The sequence below is a fragment of the Gavialis gangeticus genome, unplaced genomic scaffold (assembly GCF_001723915.1).
Source record: "Gavialis gangeticus isolate Ggan-Ray unplaced genomic scaffold, GavGan_comp1, whole genome shotgun sequence".
NCBI lineage: Eukaryota > Metazoa > Chordata > Crocodylia > Gavialidae > Gavialis > Gavialis gangeticus.
In genome coordinates, this window is record NW_017728994.1 from 6,575,040 (window position 1) to 6,593,996 (window position 18,957).

The 18,957-nt window shown below is 42.2% G+C and overlaps 1 protein-coding gene across 1 annotated transcript in view; it reads right to left on the reverse strand.

Moving 5' to 3' along the window:
* Positions 1 to 7,256: 7,256 nt before the first annotated feature.
* GLUD1 (glutamate dehydrogenase 1) overlaps positions 7,257 to 18,957 on the reverse strand; it is a 39,873-nt gene continuing 28,172 nt past the window's right edge. The window contains exons 7-14 of the mRNA XM_019502251.1: positions 17,548 to 17,727; positions 16,193 to 16,330; positions 15,669 to 15,806; positions 13,903 to 13,983; positions 12,820 to 12,943; positions 11,695 to 11,786; positions 9,239 to 9,301; positions 7,257 to 8,664 (exon numbers count right to left, since the gene is read on the reverse strand). Of these exons, the coding sequence (XP_019357796.1) occupies positions 8,545 to 8,664; positions 9,239 to 9,301; positions 11,695 to 11,786; positions 12,820 to 12,943; positions 13,903 to 13,983; positions 15,669 to 15,806; positions 16,193 to 16,330; positions 17,548 to 17,727 (936 nt within the window). The 3' untranslated portion in view covers positions 7,257 to 8,544. The remainder of the gene's footprint in view (positions 8,665 to 9,238; positions 9,302 to 11,694; positions 11,787 to 12,819; positions 12,944 to 13,902; positions 13,984 to 15,668; positions 15,807 to 16,192; positions 16,331 to 17,547; positions 17,728 to 18,957) is intronic.

The window sequence follows — 18,957 nt, forward strand, 5'->3', positions numbered from 1 at the left end:
CAACACCAAGGGTTATGTTAGAAGCACAGAAAAGGCAGGATAGAGCAAGGCCCTAACTCACTATTAAGATTAGATCCCTTAAAAAAAATTATTGATTTGCTCTTCAGATTGTCCCCCAGAGTGATTTAGATGCTGGTGAAAAATACATTAGTGGAACAGCTCTGTTATTATTGGGTATGAGGAAAGCAGCATATGATTTCACTGATTTTTGCTCTAATTCCAGTTAACTCTGTGGGCCAGACAATGCAGTAGGTAGTGGATGAGGCCATGAATGCTGGTCAGAAAGGTATGATAAATTATATTATGCAAACATGCAGTACTATTAATGCAACTGGATACAAAATTGAAGGAAATACTGAGTAGGGTTTTTTGGCAAACTACTTCAAAGGAAAGAATTTGAATGTGCCTCTTCCTAGGCTAAGGGTACCTTTCTTCAGTGCCCACTTCTCCAGACAGTTAAACTGCTGGTACATTACAGCTGGGGCTCCAAGTCCACTTGGAGGCTTTGTGCTAGACAGTCTGGGAAAGGGAAGCCTAGTAACTGAGAAGCACATTCAGAATTCATCTTGAATACTTAGCACATTACAGTGTAATCCAACTGACACTCATCTGAGCTACAGCCCAGATCTCTTGCATAACAGTGCAATAGACTACTGTCAAGGTACAAGGTCAGTAATGATTAGAGAAGCCAAACAAGAGAAAAAAAAAGGGCATCCTATATCATTCCCTTGCCACTGAAGGATTGCTCCCTCCAAGATTGTTAACAAACTATCTTCCTCCAAGAACTTAATATTCCTGACTAACCATTACATATAGTAATGTAATCTATTTTAAGATAATTCTCTTTCAATGTTTATTTCTAAACTAGCATTATCAATGAAATATTCTAACTGCCTCTAGAACTTCAGTTGGACTATTTTTTGATGGGACTCTTCTAGTAATAAAAGATACTGGTCAAGAACACAGCAAGAATGGCGGGGGAGGGGAAGTATGGGGGGCAGAGAAATACTAAAACTGAAATGATTCCTGCTTCAAAATGACTAATTAATTTTATACAAATTTTTATATTAACACTACTTCAATAAGTGACTACTAGCTTCACATAAAATTTACATCAATTTGCATCTCTCCCAAGCTGCACAATGTAGCTACTCACTGTGCAATCAAATAGAGGATGGTTGGACAGTAGCTCAGTGATTCTCAACCAGGGTGATGCAGCACCCTAGGGTGCTGATATCCTTTTACAGGTGCCATGTGCCATGGAGGGCCAACACCTATATGTGATTCATGAGAGAAAACAGGTTTCAAGTAGGAATCCAAAGTATCAAAAATATTCTGACCCACTGTGGTCTGAGTCTTTTGTAACAGAAAAATTGCTCTATTATTTTTCTGTAGTCAGAAAAAAACAAGTGACATAAGAAAACTGGGATTTTCTGAGGGGTGCCTTTAGTCTACCATAGGGTTGCTTGCAATAGCTGATATAATACAGACAACTCCAATTACTCCCATGCTTCCCTTTCTATCCCAGTTTTGTGAGGAAAAGTAAGACATTGTATTTGTTCATGTGACCCTACAGTTACTTTTCTGTTGTTTTCAAGCTATTGAGGAAGCCTGCAAAGCTGCTTAAGAAGCTGATGACAAGGCCATCCAAAGTGTGACAAACCAGGCATCTGCCTGGAACAAAAACTTTGGAAAGTAAAGATAAGAAAAATGTGTCAGTCCTATCCTTTTCCTAACTTCTATTATGTTTCTCTCTCTATATAAAATTTTTCTTATGGACATTAAAAAAAATAAAATACCCACTGATATTCTACCAATACTTGCACTTGAATGTATCTATAAGAAATGTTTTGATCTTATACTCCCATAAAGATACATTCACAGACTACTACCCCACGAACATAGAAAAAGATGGGTTGATCAAGTCCCATAGTTAAAGTGCTTCACACCAGGGGTGTGAAAATATGGCCCATGGGCTGGATCTAGCCTGCTGCAGAATACAGGGCCATTTGGCCCAACTGGCCATGGCTTTGCTCACTGCACTGGTTGCTCCCAGACCCTCATTGCACACCAGATCTTTGCCACTGCTCGATCCCTTCTACTGCCACAAGACTCCTTTGCTGCCTCTGCAATAGCCATGGCTGCTACCCCCATGCCCCAGGCTGCATTTGGTTCATGAGGAGTCCCACAATCCAGATAAAGCATCAGGGTCCCAGGTGAATTTGATACACCTGCTTCACACTATTAGAATAAAAAGGAATTCCATGACATTTGTGATTTTGTATCTAACTAGCTGTTACATCTTTGTATATACACAGATGATTGTTCAGTAGGTAGGGTGCTAATCTAAGACTTGAGAGGGGGATTTAATTCCTTGTTCTCTCTCAGGTTGTGCGTGAGACCCTGGGTATATCAAGATTCTCAAAATGCTTAATTTCTGGTTTTATAATGCAACTTATGGACCTACATTTTTTTTAAAGATCTTAGTCATTAGTCTCTCTATACCTCAGTTTTCATCTCTAAATGGAAATAGTGCCTCCTTAACTTTGCTGGGATTTCATGAGGATAAAGGGAAAAAAAAATAAAGTGACAATGCAGTCTCAGAAAGAGACACCCAAGTTAGTTTATGAACTGGAAGCAGTATAGCCACTTTAGTGCAATTGTTCTGGCTGTACTTATTAACTCAATTTGGAAGAAAGGTATAGTACCAGAGCAAAATGCTATACTAACCTACATATTCCTTCCAGTATTCAAACCAGCTTCTTCAGAGCTTACCTTGGTATCTCTATATTCATTACAGATATACAATTCTAATTGGGACTCTGTACTCCAGTATTCTTGAATAAAACTTAAGAGGTTTGAAGTAGCAAATTTACAAATCTAGGTTAAATTTTGGTGCTTGGAGGTCATGTCACAGTGGACAGCTGTCCCCATTAACAGTCCTAAGATGCAGAGCAATGACTGAAAGCATTATCAACTGACAACACTACACCACCTTCATATACTATTTGTTTACATATTAATTCTACAGTAGAGAAATATCTATAACTATGATTTGAGGGTTTTTTGTCACTTAACCTAAACATTGCCATGACAGAATTAACTCTTGTTCAGACAGAAACATGCATTGCTATAAACTTCTGTAAAATACATACTATTTTAACTTGAATCCAAGATGACCCTAAATTTAAGATGACTCCAATAATTAGATTTTATACAACGAAAATTTATAGATTTGTTATAATTTTCCATGTATAGAATTTCATTATTGGAGAAGCACCTTTAATTCATCCCACCCACTCCTGCAGAGGGTAGGCACTGGGGAAGTCAAGCAGCTTGCTCCCTGCTTGCACCTGCCTCCTTGCCACCTCTGTCTCCTACCTGTCCCTCCCCCCTCTCCAGTTTTGGCTTCCTGTTGCCCTCCTCTTCTCTTCCCTCAAGCCTCTGCTCCCTGCTTCCTCCCCAGCTTCTGTAACCCCCATTCTAGCCTGGGGTACTGTGCCCAGCCCCCAGAACAGCCATGTAGGCTATGCACTGCTGCTACAGGGCCAGGGCCATGCTCAGTGTCCCAGGCTGCAGCATGTATGAAGCCTGCCAGCACAGAGCAAACCTAGTTGAGTAGGGTGGGTAGGAGAGGAGAAGAGGGTCAGGAGTGGGGAGTGGAGGCTGTGGCAGGGATGGGGTGGGAGCTGGAAAGAAGAGGCTGCAGGGGGAGATATCAGGGTGCAGAAACAGCAAGGGCAGGCAGCAGCTGCAGTTATGGCCCCAACCTCAGGTAGGGGCTACAGCCTGAGCCATAGCAGCCACCTGCCCCATCCATACTTTATTGTAAGATGAGGGGCTCCCCCCAAATTAAATGGGGGGAACCTCATCTTAGAATAGAGTAAATACAGCATGTGATTTCTAACATAAAATAAATCTATTTTTACAAAAGCGTGTCTACAGTAATGCTTGTTAGTACTGTAACTAGGGGTAGGTGTGAGGGCCACCAGTTTTAGGCAATGACTATGAAGGGGTGCCAGAATCCCTCTGGGAGTCTCTACCACAGCAGGGAAAACCCTGCACTGCCTGGCTTTAGGAGCCAGGAAGCACAGCCTAAGTCCCAGCAGCACATCTGGGGGACAGGGACCGAGTAGGATTAAACCTGGGCATGCAAGTCAATGCATACAACTATCAAGCAGAGCAACCTATTGCTCTCAATAAGTCTACAAACATTTAAGAGGTCTTTCCCAACTGCCTCTCCACTACATGCATGTAATTTTGGCACTAGAAACACCAAAAATCTTAGGGATACCAACACCCAGGTCTCTTCACTCTTCTTACCCATTTGTTTTTTCACAGCTATGCTAACTAAATAGAATAATTAAAGTTAAAAAAAAATTGACCTGTTCCCAAGAAAAGTTGCTATGGTTAAACTTTCTATTAGTAACACCATGACCTAGTTTGAGCAGCGGTTGATAGCACCTAAAATGTGTCAGGAAAAGGCAACATTAAATAAGGTCTAATTCCATGTAGTGGAATCTTCCATACAAAGTTATACTAAAAAGTAACTTTTCAGAAGTTCTAATTTTTGTTCCGTGGGATAATGTCTAGCTGTTATCAGCAACAGTTTCTTAATTCTACTGTACGCCTTAATAAAAATAAGAATTCTCCAAGCTCTCTCATTTTTAAGATAAGCTAGTATAAAATACAAAGTCAAGTCATGTTCGCAAGTACTTTTCTCTTATTGCATTTCTTGGGTGTCTGAATTTCTTGTCTGACCCAAGTGGGTCAGAATGTTATACAACCTCCCTAGACAGGATAAAGTAAACACTGCTGGTGTTTACTGATAAAAACTTTATAAAAAAACAAAACCAAAAACACTAGATTTGGAAAATGAAGAGTTAACAATAAAAGTTGCCTGTTTCTAAAACAATTAAGTTTTTGGGAAGGAGCGGAGGATTGTTCTTTTAATTTATCGCTTCTTGGCCTCTTGAAGGCTCAGATCAAGTGTAGTACATGGAACTGCTCCTTTGAGCTGTGGCAGGCGACCCCGGCAGGCTTGACCTGTACGGCCAGAAGTTGAGTGTCCTGGCCTACGCTGATGACCTTGTTCTCCTCGCCCCCCGATGCCACCCAGCTGCAGCAAATGCTGGACGTGACATTCTGAGGCGACCAGATGGATGGGCCTGCGCTTCAACGTTGCCAAGTGCGCCTCCCTGCACATCAACAGCAGGCAGAAGAGCCACATCCTGGACTCCACCCTCACGATCCAGGGCCAGGCAAAGAGTCACCTACGCGACGGTGAGGCTTACTGCCACCTGGGGATGCCCACTGGCCAACAGGCCAAGCAGACACCGGAAGAGACTATCAACAGGATCGTGCAGGACACCTGCAAGCTGGACTCACCCCTGCTGGCCCCCTGGCAGAAGACAGGCACAGTGAACACTTTCCTCATCCCCTGCATCACGTTCGTCCTCAGAGGCTCGGCAGTCCCCAAGACCACCCTCAACAAGGCGGATGCTGAGATCAGACAGCTGCTAAAGTGGCAGCACCTGCCGCTGAGGGCCAGCAACGAGATCCCCTACCGGCAGGGAGGTGCCAAAGTCCCCTGCATGGGAGACCTCTGCAACATTGTGGTGGTTACCCACACCTTCCGCCTCCTGACCTGCCCAGACCCCACGGTAAGTATCATTGCCACCAGTGCCCTCGAGGAGACCAACCACAAGAGGACTGCGAGACAGCCAACCAGACATGACTTGGCCACTTTCCTCAGTGGCTCACTTGGGGGCGAGTTTGGCAGAGACGGTGGGGACTTTGCCTTGCTGTGGAGCCAAGCCTGCAATGCCATGCACCACCTTGGGAAGCGCATCAGCTGCATCTGGACCTGGACCAAAGAGTGCCAGGAGCTGGGAGTCTCCCTGCAAGCCAACCGTGTCACCGTGACGCCCAGCACAAGAACCTTCCTGGAGCCGTTCCTGAAGGACACCATCCAAAACAAGTATACCAGCGACCTGAGGGCCAAACCCGACCAGGGCAAGGTCTCTGATGTCACCTCAAAGTGGGACTCCAGCAACCACTTCATGCCCAGCAGGAGCTTCACAAGCTTCATGGACTCACACTTCCCTCCACCACACCTGCCTCAACTGCCTGCCTCCGAACAGGGCTGTCCACTTCAGTCACCGGGACAAGAGGTACCAACGGTGCGGCTACATGATAGACACCCTCCCCCATGTGCTGTGGAGCTGCAGGCCGCACACCAGAACCTAGCAGCTCCGCCACAATGCTGTCCAGGACCACCTAATGAGGGCCATTTTGGCTGCAGCGGGGAAGATCTCTGTGAACCGCGCCATCCTGGGCTGCGAGAGCCAGACGTGTCCTGACATCACGATCACCAACGAAGAGGCCAAGAAGGTTGTGATCGTAGATGTGACCATCCCCTTTGAGAACTAGCACCAAGTCTTCAACGCCCGGGCTCACAAGCAGAAGTACGCCCCGTTAGCTGACATCCTGAGGGGCCGCGGCTATGATGTGATGGTCAATGCATTCATTGTGGGGATGCTTGGAGCCTGAGATGCCAGCAACAGGAGTGTCCTGTGTGCCTACTGCATCTCCCACCACTACACCAAGCTGATGTGCTGCCTCATGGTGTCTGACACGATCCGCTGGTCCCATGACATCTACAAGGAGCACATCACAGGTCACCGCCAATACTCTGACCCCACCAGACAGATCACCACCAGACCGGACCCAGCCTGAATCCCCCTCTGCACCTGATGGACTTCACTTTGAGAGGAATCTTCAGCAATGGACCACCCTGCTCCACCCAAAGAGGACCCCCACGATGAGACTGTATATGGACTGAGACACTTTCTTCAGCTTACTTCCTCCACCACTGCGGACCATTGTACGGGTTTGTGTGTATCCATCTTCTTTTTCTCTCAGCATCAGGAACCCCCTCCTTTCCTTTTCCCCACTCTCCTCCCCCACCCCCAGGCTTAGTTGGCTAACACTATTTTCTGTAACCTAGTTGTGCTCCCTTCCTCACCCCCATCCCTCTAATATTAGTCCCTCACTCGGGCAATCTGTATTTCCTTACTGGCTTTGTCATCTATTTTGGACTTGCAATCCTAAACATCTACTAATAAAATTCAATCTACTCTGATCAGTCCCTTTGAATCACTCAAAAGAAATAGCATCTTTAATTTTTTAGCAACTGCTACAAGACAAAGCTTTTACCATGTAAAATAACTGTGGAAAACAGTAATACACCAGCATAGTAGGTTTGCAAAGGTCAATTTTTTAATAACTGCTCTTCTCACCACGTTATGTCATGCAGTTACAAAGTAGTTAGAAAAAAAGCATGAGTTTCCGGAAGGGACTAGTTAGTTTCTTTAAAAAAAACATTTATATTCATGACATAAATAACATCTGGCACATCAATGGAACTCCACTGGACAAAGGCCTCGACAAAAACCTCAAAAAACTAAGTTTGAGCCAATACTGTTTTAAGGTCCACTTAGTTGTACTTGAGTGTTCAGAATATGCAAGACCTCTAAATGAAGAGAAAAAAAAGATCACAAGTCAGGGTGTATTAAGACACCAGCTAAACTTTATAGCAGCAGTCTTGCTTTTTTGTAGTAGTTGGGCCACCTGTTTCTGGGTTACAGTCCACTTGAGTTGTTCATAGAGGCAATGTAACTAATGTTTAGAAAGCCTCTCAAGATGAGAACACTGAAAAGAATTTGAAAAGGTTTAGAGTTCTTTGGACTACATGTTTATGATTATACTTATCAAATACAGTAATTCTCAAAAAAAACCCTAGCAACTGAAAGGTTAGGTAAAGTGACTTAATTAAAACATTATCAGAACAGAGATGACCTGATGTCTGTACACAATTATACTACTTCAGCTTATAAAAATACCAGCTCCTGTCACTTATCTCTATATTATAGTGCTTGAGTCAAGTTCAGGCTGAGCAAGCAATTGAAAGCAGTCCTATAAGAGCAGCAGTTTATAAAAAAGAAAACAAACATTGCCAAAAGAGAAACAGGTTTGAAGCTATGCTACAAGTAAAAATTAGAGACTCCTATTAAAGTTACTCCCTGCAGGAGGTCCATTCTGCCTTAAACAATGCCACAGCATTATTTATATAAGGCCTTATGAAAGTGCCAAAGCCAAAATTATATCATTAAACAAAAGTGCACGAAGTAGTAGTGAGCCAATTGCTCATCTAGTACAGGATGTGATAGGTGGCCCATGCACCAAGACCACTAATCTGTACATTAAATGTACCTTTTTGTTTTCAAGGTGAAATACCCAGAATGGCCCCCACAAGTGCAGATGAAGTGGTTATCTTTTGATACATATTTGTATACACCCTAATTCATGGATTTTTCTTTATTAAAAACTAGATTGGACTGAAACTAATTGAGAATCCACTCTAATTTCAGAAGAAAGGGGAAACAGTTATGGTTACATGTAAACTTGTGATAAGCTTTTTCAAGAAGAGGGTACATAACGGCAGGAGAATAAAGTATCAATAAAGGGCAGGTAATAACCCATTTATGTAAAGGTTAGACCAGCCTCATTGTACACCCTGAAAACTTTTTCAATTGCATTGACGTAAGCAGCTGTTCTCAGGTCCAAACCCAGGTTGTACTTCATGGCAGTGCGCATGATTTGCTAAAGTGAAATGGAACAAAAAAAATAAGTCAAATAAGATTTCTTGAAAAGCCTTTCTATGTACACCATTTCAAAAGATTTTACTTAAGGTGGGGGTGACAAGATTAAAAGCTCTGCTGTTAAGGCTCGTCTTCGCTAGATTTCAAGTTGCCTCCTTCATGAGGTTTAAGGCACCATACCCCAATCAAATGAGGATGGGGACTGAACTTCACAAAAATACAAGGATGTCCCAGTGGTATGTCCCTCCATTTGAAAATACTGGGGAAAAGGGGTGCAAATCTACTACCCATACAAATGACATTAACACAACTTTGCAAATACTTCTACTGCAACAGATTATTCTAGACCACCAAAAAAGGACAAGCAAGTAATTTCTATAATACCCAAAATTTTTGGCTAAAATTTGTCCATACCCCCATCAATCCATCTATGGTAATCACCCTTTATGTCAAAAGACGCCTACACCTAAGCCCAAGTAAAGCTAGTACACAGTAGTTTGTAATAGTATCTTGCTATTGTGGCAGTTAAGTTTCCTTCCTCTTTCTGTAGATCCACCTGTCAATACAGTACTTACCCTGGCAGAACGCTCCATGGTGTAGGCCAAACCAGAGTGAACAATGTCTTTCTCAGATGCACCCTGCAATGGGAGAATGAAATCAGAGCTCAAACTGAAAGAAATACACAATGATTAACTGCCTCTGGTACATCAAAATGCAGTCTACCATGGCTAGGTTCCTGAAATTGGTTGACTTCTTATGTAGAGTTCTTTTAATGCCCTATAGAAGAAACACTTAACTTATGCAGAGTTTAAATAATCACTGGGTGAACTATCAAACGCTTTGTGAGACTAAACACTAGCTTACAACATATGAAATATGGAAAAGTTCTGATGAAAATGGAAAATGTGTGTCATGACTCCAGTGAACAAGGTTTACAAAACCGGCACTCTGTTCTCAGTTTATACAGAATAATGTGGATTGGAGAAATACTATTTGAATTTAATATTTGAATTTAAAAAGAATGTATTGAAGCTCTAGAATCTTTCTTACTCCAAGTGCTTTTTAAAAAGTATTGCTAGTATAAAAAATATTCTGGTCTGTTTTACTGGTGTAGATCAAATTGATCAATGATGCAGATGAAATTATTCAGAATTTGTACAAATGCAAACAATGTTTTTAAAACTAGGGATAAAGTCATTTCATCATGCAAAATTCAGGAATCCTAAATTACAATGGTTAATGTAAACCTCAATCTTCAATATCCTATTTAAAAGGTAGCTCCAATTTGCTATTAAATGAAGAATAAATATATATCTTTTCCAAATGGTAGTTTATTTCTCAGATAGAAAAAACAGACTAGATTAGATGCAGAAATTATTGGGTAAGTCTCTAATGGTTTATTATGAAGGCAGGCAGCATAAGGCTGCTGCAATGGTTCACTTCGGCCTTGTAATAAAGAATCAATAACTAGTCTGCTAATTCAAAGATTATTTTCACTTTCCTTGGAGAATTCCTCTGCCTTCAAGTCTATACAAAGTGGGAGAACATTATCTTTTCATCCCCTCATGCCAGAAACCCTTATTTCCAATTTGAAGCTCTCTCAATCAATTCAGAAAAGATTCAGAGAGCTTTGTAGATTCAGGCAGTCCCCACTTGCTGCCACAGGGAGCTGGACCTGGACTCCGTGCCAGTAAGTACATGGTTGGGGTAGATGGGGAGGGGTAGGACAGACACCGACCATGGGGAGGGACTGCCACCAGGCCCCATCCCCTGCCTGCTCCCCCAGTCCCCTTAGCTCCCCCAGCCCCCACCCACTCTCCCAGCAGCACCCCCACCATGGCTGCCCTGCCCAGCCTTAGCTCCCATTTCTAAAACAACAAAAAAAAGCCCCCACTTACCAGCTGCTGCAGTGGCCATCGGGGCTTCTGGGGGCTCGTGGCAGAGCCTCCCACGCAGTGTGTGGTAGTGGGGAGCAGCAGGGATTGCCCCTTGCCTGGCAGGAGCTGATGAGTATTGGGCTTTTTTTTTTTTTTCTTTTCCCTGAAGAGCCAGGAGGCTGGGGCTGGGTGGGGCAGCCACTGACAGGGCTGGGAAAACAGTTGGGGGGGATGGAGGCTCGTGGTAGAGCCCCCCACGCAGTGTAGGTCAGTGGAAGGCAGCGGGGATCACCCCTGCTCCCCCCAACCTGGCAGCAGCTGGTGAGTGGGAGCTTAAAAAAGAGCCAGAATGTTGGGGCTAGGAGAGCGGGCACACAGCACGGGGCTGTGGGGATCACCCCCCCACCTAGCAGCAGCCGGAGAGAGCCGGGGGTTTTATTTTTTTATTTTTATTTATTTATTTATTTATTTTAAAGTGCCGGGATGCTGGGGCTGGGGGACAGCCATTGACAGGGCTAGGAGAGCAGGCAGGGGATAAGGGCTGTTTGATTGGAAGATTCAGCAGCAGCTAAATCTCTGAATCAGTTTTGGCTGAATTGATTCAGTGATTCGAATCTGTCCTAAATTGAATCACTGTCCCCCAAATCAGCCTAATCTGAACCAAATACTAGCCACTTCGTACAGGCCTGCCACTGAGTTTGGTTTTCACTTGGCATAAATGGCAATTTCAAGTTGACTCAACTTTTTTTTTTAGATTTTTTTTTTTGGTCACTAATGAATTAGTAGTATGAGCAATCCCAAAAACACGCTGAATATCTTCACTTATATATATGGTGTCATGCAAAAAAGACCATATGGGATTTAAACTTGCTATCTCTAATCTGAACAGTGACTAGTACTACAAAGAACTGAATGATTAACAGCGCAAACACCAAGTGAATTCTATGTACACATTAAAATGTCAGCTTTCAAAGAATATTGGAATGTGAAACATTATGGAGTCATATACAAAGAGACCAATTACAAAATTAGCTGTGTTACTGGGCACATCCTTGATAGCAGTCACATCTGCTCAACAGAAGAGATTTTATCTACAATTACAATACTGGATTGCAAACTGAAGCAAGTCAAAACATTGCAAAGCAGTCCCTTACTGATATTCTATCTTGGAATTCTGCTGTAGGCACAACTGGAATAGTTCCTCCATGTTTCCCAAACTTTCTTTCTAAACTTTCTTGAACAGACACTGGAAAAGAAAAGGAAACAATGGCAAGTGAATTTTCAGTTGCTGGTATACTTTTTTGAATCAGCATTTCGTACATGGAAAGACCATGTGTATGCTGTTTCACAAAAGTAAAATGAAAGATACTATATTTCAGGATACAGTTACTAAAAATAAAACAAAGCATCATAATTTTGTATTTACATCACCAGTTTCCTAGTCAACTCTGCCTAGCCCACTGCAAATAATGCCAAGAAGGGGGTGTGAAGAAAAACAAACTCAGCTACTTTAGTAGGTCCCCAATAAGGAGCAAAGAAACATAAAGAGGTTGTGTTTAAAAAGTTCCTTATCTTAATCACCGTGTTCTATCCTGACAGACTGAGGCAATCTTCAGTGCTACTTAGCGTTTTTTGACAAGTCTTATTTAAACCTGGTGTGAAATAGTACAGTTCTACTCAAGCTTATACTTTTCACATAAATCAGTATTTTGGTCAGGAAACCAAGAAACCAATACAGTGGACCTCAGTAAAGCTCTTCGGCCACTAGCCACATTTTAAGAATACCTGTACCAGGTTATGTTAATGTACTTTACAGATATCCTACTTGGCTGTATATGCAGAAGGGCATGTAGCCGCTCAGGGACAAAAGAAGTGCACTTCCAAGTTGTAACTTGTCACCTTGTCATACCTAGTATACAGTTGAAGGGATTTTTTTAAATGAAGAGTATTTTACTTCTTATGAAACGAAGTGAATTGGGGCTTTTAAGGCATTTTAACAAAACACTTAGTATCTATTTGTTAAGCCATTGCTAAGTTTATACATTCTTTCTTCAAGTATTAGTAATTCACTAATGAATCTGGTAATACATTTCCTTTGCACTTCATGTTTTCCCCACCATCCAAACAGTAAGAACAGTTATACTGAATATAGATCATTTTCACATCTGGCTTCTACAGCCTTTCACAAAGACATGGAACACATCTACAATTTACTTCCTACTTTATTGGAATTTCTTACTAAGTAAATTTATCTGTTGAGCTAGTAAAAGAACACTTACTAAGCAAATGGTAGTTCGAATCCCTTTCATACTTAAAAGTCAAACGTCCGTAACTGACATGGTTCAAGTTTTTCAGCCACTCAAAGTAGGACACTGTTACGCCACCAGCATTTAAGTAAAGATCCTGCACAAAAACAAACTTCTTGAATGATAAACATAAGATACCATAATATCAACTTAACTTAAAATGTAAATTAAAATGTACAAAACATAGCATGGCTGGGTGTAATGGACAGCACAGAAATTCAATCATGAATTTGCCCATGAATTGTAAGTTTTACTTGGTTTCTACTTGTAAATGTATTGCTTGTTTGTTTGCCTCTCCCAGCACTGCCCCCCAGACCCTCTTCTCTGCCTCCCTTCTGCTTTCGTATTCTAATATTTCTCTCTTAGTTATACACTGGTTTATGTACATCCTCACAGCATATGATAAAGTGAGTTTCAGCCTAAAAAAGCTTGTGCTGGACCCCGCCCCCCACCCCACACAGACACTTGGGTTAGTCTATAAAGTATTAATCTACCCTCCCTTCTACTTGACTTCAGACTAACACAGCTAAGTCTCAATTTTCATATACAGGTGTTGAACTCAACCTGATTTTCAGAGACGCAGAGCCTCAAAAATTCCTACTAACTTCAATCAGGTGATCTTTGATGTCTAAAATTAGGCAAATAAGCATCAGAAATTTGACTGCTGAATTTAGACTCCTCCTCCCTATTTCATTTCACTGGACTGAATACTAGAATGTCATGTAAGATGAGCAATTATAAATCTCTGACAAATATTTACAGATCATTTCTTTCTTGAAAACTGTGTTACTTCAATGCAATAGATATATTTAAGTAATGGGGTTGTAATGCAATCTGGATTTTGTGGATAGCAGCCTCGCAAGTCTTAAGTGAAGTTACAATACCTTTTAAAAACATGAGAACAGAAAGAACACTATAGAAATATCTTTTATATGAAAATATTCAGAATTATTTTTGCAGTTACTCTTTTATTAAAACCTGTTTAAGGCTGCTCCTATGATCCAGAAGAATGAGTTTGTTTACGTTATTTTTCATTAACATTTACAAACAACTTACAGGAATGACCATTATATTCCTCTCCAAGAAGACTTTATCAGCTGCAGGGGTTGTAGGTCCATTGGCACCTTCAGCAATTATCTGGGAAAAAAAGCACAACACAATAACTGCTTACATAGAAGGCAAATGCTCACTGAGAGCTAGAGCCAATATGAAAATAAATCATTCTCTACATTTATAAGCAGGGATCTGGATTTTCCATTTGCCATGGGAAGATGGAAAAAACTGCAGATTCTCTTTACCTGAGAAAAATGTGGATTTTTCATTTCAGAGAAACATGTGGATTTTGCACTTTTGCAAAAAGCTCTCTGCAGGCTGGCAGAGTTCTAATCTGCAAAGGGCTGGGAGAGAGCGAGAGGAGGATGGTTAGGCAGGGGGCGCTATTTGCATGTATATGCACAGGGCCGCCAGACAGCCTGGAGAGCAGGTCCCCCAGGTAAGTCTGGCAGGCGGGGGAAGGGTGGGGAGAAGGGGGGACTGAGGCCCAGAGCTGGAATGTGTGGCTGCAGGACCCTGGCATTGAGCACAATGGGGCCACAGGTGACTCATCCAGGGGGGTGGGAGGCAGGCTCCCCACCATAGCATGCACTCCCAAGAGTGGGGGGGGGGAACCTGCCCCCCCCACTCCGCCCAGATGTGTGTGCAGGGCAGGGGCAGGTGCAAGCTGCCCATTTTGGGCTCAGGCTCCCTGTCCTACTGCCCTCCCCCAGAGCCTTTGCAGCCCAGCAGGTGGGATCGGGTGCAGCAGGGCAGAGTGAGACGGGGGCAGGGGGGATGACTCCTTGTCACTGTGAGCCTTGTGCTGCCCTGGCAGGGGGAAACCGAGTCCCCTGCCCAGGGGGAAGGCAGCCAACATCCACCCCCCACCCCCACAGTCTCTGCTCTGGCCTTGGGTGAGTGCTGCCTGAGGGGGAGGGGTGGGGAGAGAAGCTGGGCTCTGCGCTCTGCTATGCTGCAGTGGTTGCCACCTCCTGCGAGCAGCAGCCAGGGCTTAGGCGCTGCTCCAGGGGGCTGTAGACCCGGGTCCCTAGAGCCATAGCTCTAGCAGCTGGGGGACCCCTCTGGCAGGGCTGGGGTAAGTGGGGGCAGGGGGCTGTGATTTGGGAATGAAGGGTCTAGACCTGAATTCTGTGAGCTAAGGGGGCAAGGGAAGCTCTGATTTTGCATGATAAAAAACCCAAAATCAAATACCAAAGTGTATAGGTATTTAGAATGTATTTTATTATGGTGATTGAGGAACTGATAGCCTTCCAAACTGCTTTAAAATGATAAATATATCAATAAAATATTGTGTTCAATTGATACATACATACACACACTAATAGAGAGAGTGTGAGAGAGGGAGCAAGCTTAGTCTGTCCCTAATGCTCTTGAGGGGGTGTGGCTCCCAGCAGGGTGTGGCTCGAGCCAGTGCTGCATCAAGAATGACAGGTGGGATGGGCAGACAGAGCAAGGGGGGAGGGGGAAGGGGGGGGAGTGGTGGCATACATCTGCATGTGAAATGGCTGCAGCCCTTTGCAGGCTTCCCCACCCTGCTCTTGGGAGGCAGCAGTGTGGGGTGGTGGGTGGCTGCCCATCCCCCCGCCAGTGTCATTCTTGACAGGCAGAGAGAGTGTGCGTGTGCGCATGTGTGCGTGGGGTGGCGTTTCATTTTAATGAGAAATTTTGGATTTTTAATCAGACAATTTGAAATTTTTATCAGAGAAAACTAGGAGCCCCATTTATAAGTTACACATTTAAATTCCAGGTTTAATGGATCATCTTACTTTTGCTTTGACCTTGTGAGCATTGGCTTTAGTCAACTGTTTCTCACTGGCAGCAGGGATGAGAATGTCACAGTCTGCTTCCAAGATGCTGCCTTCAAGTGGTTGTGCTTTCGGGAAGCCAATGATTGTTCCATGTTGCTATTTGAGGAGGAAAGGAAAAAAGGGGTTATTTTCACCCTCACTGTTATTGCCTAATGTAAAATCCTGACTTCTGCCACTGTATCACGATAAAACGTTTCAGCTTGGAGAAGCATGCACCCTGAAGTGGGTCTCTGAAACACTAATGTGAAAAACACAACACAATTCCCTCACATTAATGATAAAACAAATGCTTGATTACCTTCACACTAGTAACAAATAGAAACATAAAACAATCACTGTTTCTGATCCTTGTTTGATAGGTTACTTTAAAACTACTGCTGACAGAATAACCTGTAAATATTTCACATCACCATCAGCCTCCAATCATCTCCTGATTTGGCAAAGAAACATTTAAATCATTCCTACTCTATCTCAAATCTTACCAATTTGAAATCTTCTAGTTCCTTTGGGTCTAGGCCATCAGGATTCCAGATAGCTCCCTCATGCTCTCCAACAGCAACACATTTAGCTCCAAAACGATGCAAATATCTCATAGAATGTAATCCCACATTACCAAATCCCTGAAAGAATGGAGATGGGAAAGGACAATGAAAATATTTAAATATTTTAACTTGTTGCCTTGTTTCTGCTTTTCACCTTCCTATGTCATATACTGGCATGAAGAAATACGGTGTCAGTAGGGGCAGAGGAAATCCTGTACACTTTTAACCAGAATACCCTGAGGTCCTACACATTACTATTCAAGTCCTACTTAAAAGACTGGTGACTGAACTAACTTGCATGTCATGCCAACATATACATCCCCCTCCCTCCCTCCCCCACTCCCAGCATGACATGCAAGTCAGTTCAGTCAAAATATATATATATTTTTTTGTTAAAAGTGACATGCTTAAGTAGCTGGCCAAAGGTCACAGAAATCCATGACAGAGCTTAGAATAAGATAAAGCTGAAGCTCTTGCTTTTGGGTAGTAGTTCCCCCTTTTTTCAGAATCAAGCTTTGATACAAAAAAATGAAGCTTTTTATGTAACAAGTTTGTCTTCAAGTGCTCTGCCCTCATTCTTTCACCATTAGTCTCCAGCTATTTGCCAAGTTTTCAGTTTACTTGTTCAATTTGAAGCTCTATGTTTAGGACTGAGCCAACATATAAATTCCAAAGGGCAAGGATGATAGTGTTCTATTGTTTTTCTAAGCAGGCTACAGGATGTTTGCCTCAAATCACTGGTTAACTAGCGAAGTTCAGTAAGGTCACAATCAGGTAGTGCTGTGGACTTGCTGCAAAATGTAGTAATCACCCTTTTACCATGTCTTATAATAAGCACATTGGAAAACAGTTACAAATGAAGCTGACAGGCCCAGTTTCTAGATTCTGTATCTTAAGAGCTCACTAATTGCATATTCATCGAATCCTGCTATTGGAACAGAAGAAATTGAAAAAAAAACTTTAAAAGAACATTATGCATGTGAAGAGGTATTAGAAAATACTTCTCAGTGTAATCCACTACTTGGCAATAATCAGGCTGCTCCTAAAAGTTTAAAATGTAAATTGGAATTGCAGACCTCCTAAAATATTACGAAAGCCAAAAACTTCACATCAGAACTGAAAATATAGGTCACCATTTGGCCCTTTCTTGTCTGAGTAGCACCCTGAAGTTTAATGAGTGCTAAAGTTAATCCTTGACGTTATAAAACGTCACTACTCCTCCACTACTCTAGCAATTTTAAAAACAATGACATTCTCAACTTTTGTCAAAGTTATTATACATCTCAATAAGTTACCTGAACAGCAAATGTCTTATCCCCAAACCCTGGAGTCATTCCCAGAATGCTCATGTATGATGCTTCATTGATGAAATTTTCAATTCCATGAAAGAGACCACGACCAGTGGCAGAGATGCGTCCATGGATACCACCTTGGCTGATGGGTTTACCAGTAACACAAGCATGGGCATTAATATCCTGCAAGACAGTGAAGAATTCTATGAACTGTATGCATTTCTCTCAGATTGGGATCAGTCATGAACAGCTGAAGTAAAATGTGTTATGCAAGTTCCAGAAGTATTTTTTCCCTGATACATTTAACATTCAAAGCTTTTCCTGAGAGCTGTAATAGAAGTGTGGAACTGTCACGGCTCTTCTTCAGCTTCCAACAAAAATACTATACTATGGTGTTTGGCAGGTTAGTACCATAAGGACAGTATCTGAAATAAAGCATAACTTTATAAAACTGTTGTAATTAGCAAATCTAGTTACACCAGTTGATTCTGATTTTATTTTATGATATGTTTAGCTCACATGAAGATAGGACGCATGAAGGGCCCTATCAACACATTGCCTGGTGACAAGAAAGCACTGGGTGGGTGAGCTTTCAAGTGAATAATAATATTGTGATAGCCATTGTGGATATTGACAATTTAATCCCTTCAAAATCTTAGACATCTTTATATCTTAAACTATTTAATCACCTTTAAACTATCATACAACAGGAAACAATAATATAGTCTTCTTAAAAGCAGACCCTATGAACAACTTTGAAACTTTACACTCTTGATTGAGGTAATGCCATCACAGGCAATTGACTCAAGTCAAAATATTGACAGCATATGGCACAAACCACACCTTTGTGTTTGCTGAACAGTGGTTTGACCCTTTAGTGCAGTCATATGGAGAAAAGGTAGATAAGAGGCTGCTATTTTCATCTAGAAGGGTTCAACTGCAACAAATCTGGATTTTGTTTTTTTTAAACACAATCATGTCGACTAAAATACATATATTTCTACCCAGTTACCTAACATACACTATATAACCAAAGTAAGACTTCCCATTTAAAACCTGACAAAGAGAAGAGAAGACAGCATCTCCTTTCCAGCAGTGTTATCTTGCCAATTAGAATTTCCAGTCCAAAATTATCTACATTTCTTATAGAAAGTAGTCTGCTCCCTCTTGTGGTTTGCCGGCTGCAAATCACTTGTCACTTACAAGAATTGCTTGTCACTCCAACAATCTTGGACAATCATCTGAGATATTACAAAGTTTTCATTCAGTCATATTTTAAAAACCCTGAACTAGTCACTATGTACCCAAACAAAAGGAAAGACCTGTTTATAAATACTGTGTTTGTGAACACAGCTTTCTGTCATGAGAAATGCCAGTTAAGGAGACAAGATTTTAGATTGGGGTTTGAGGATG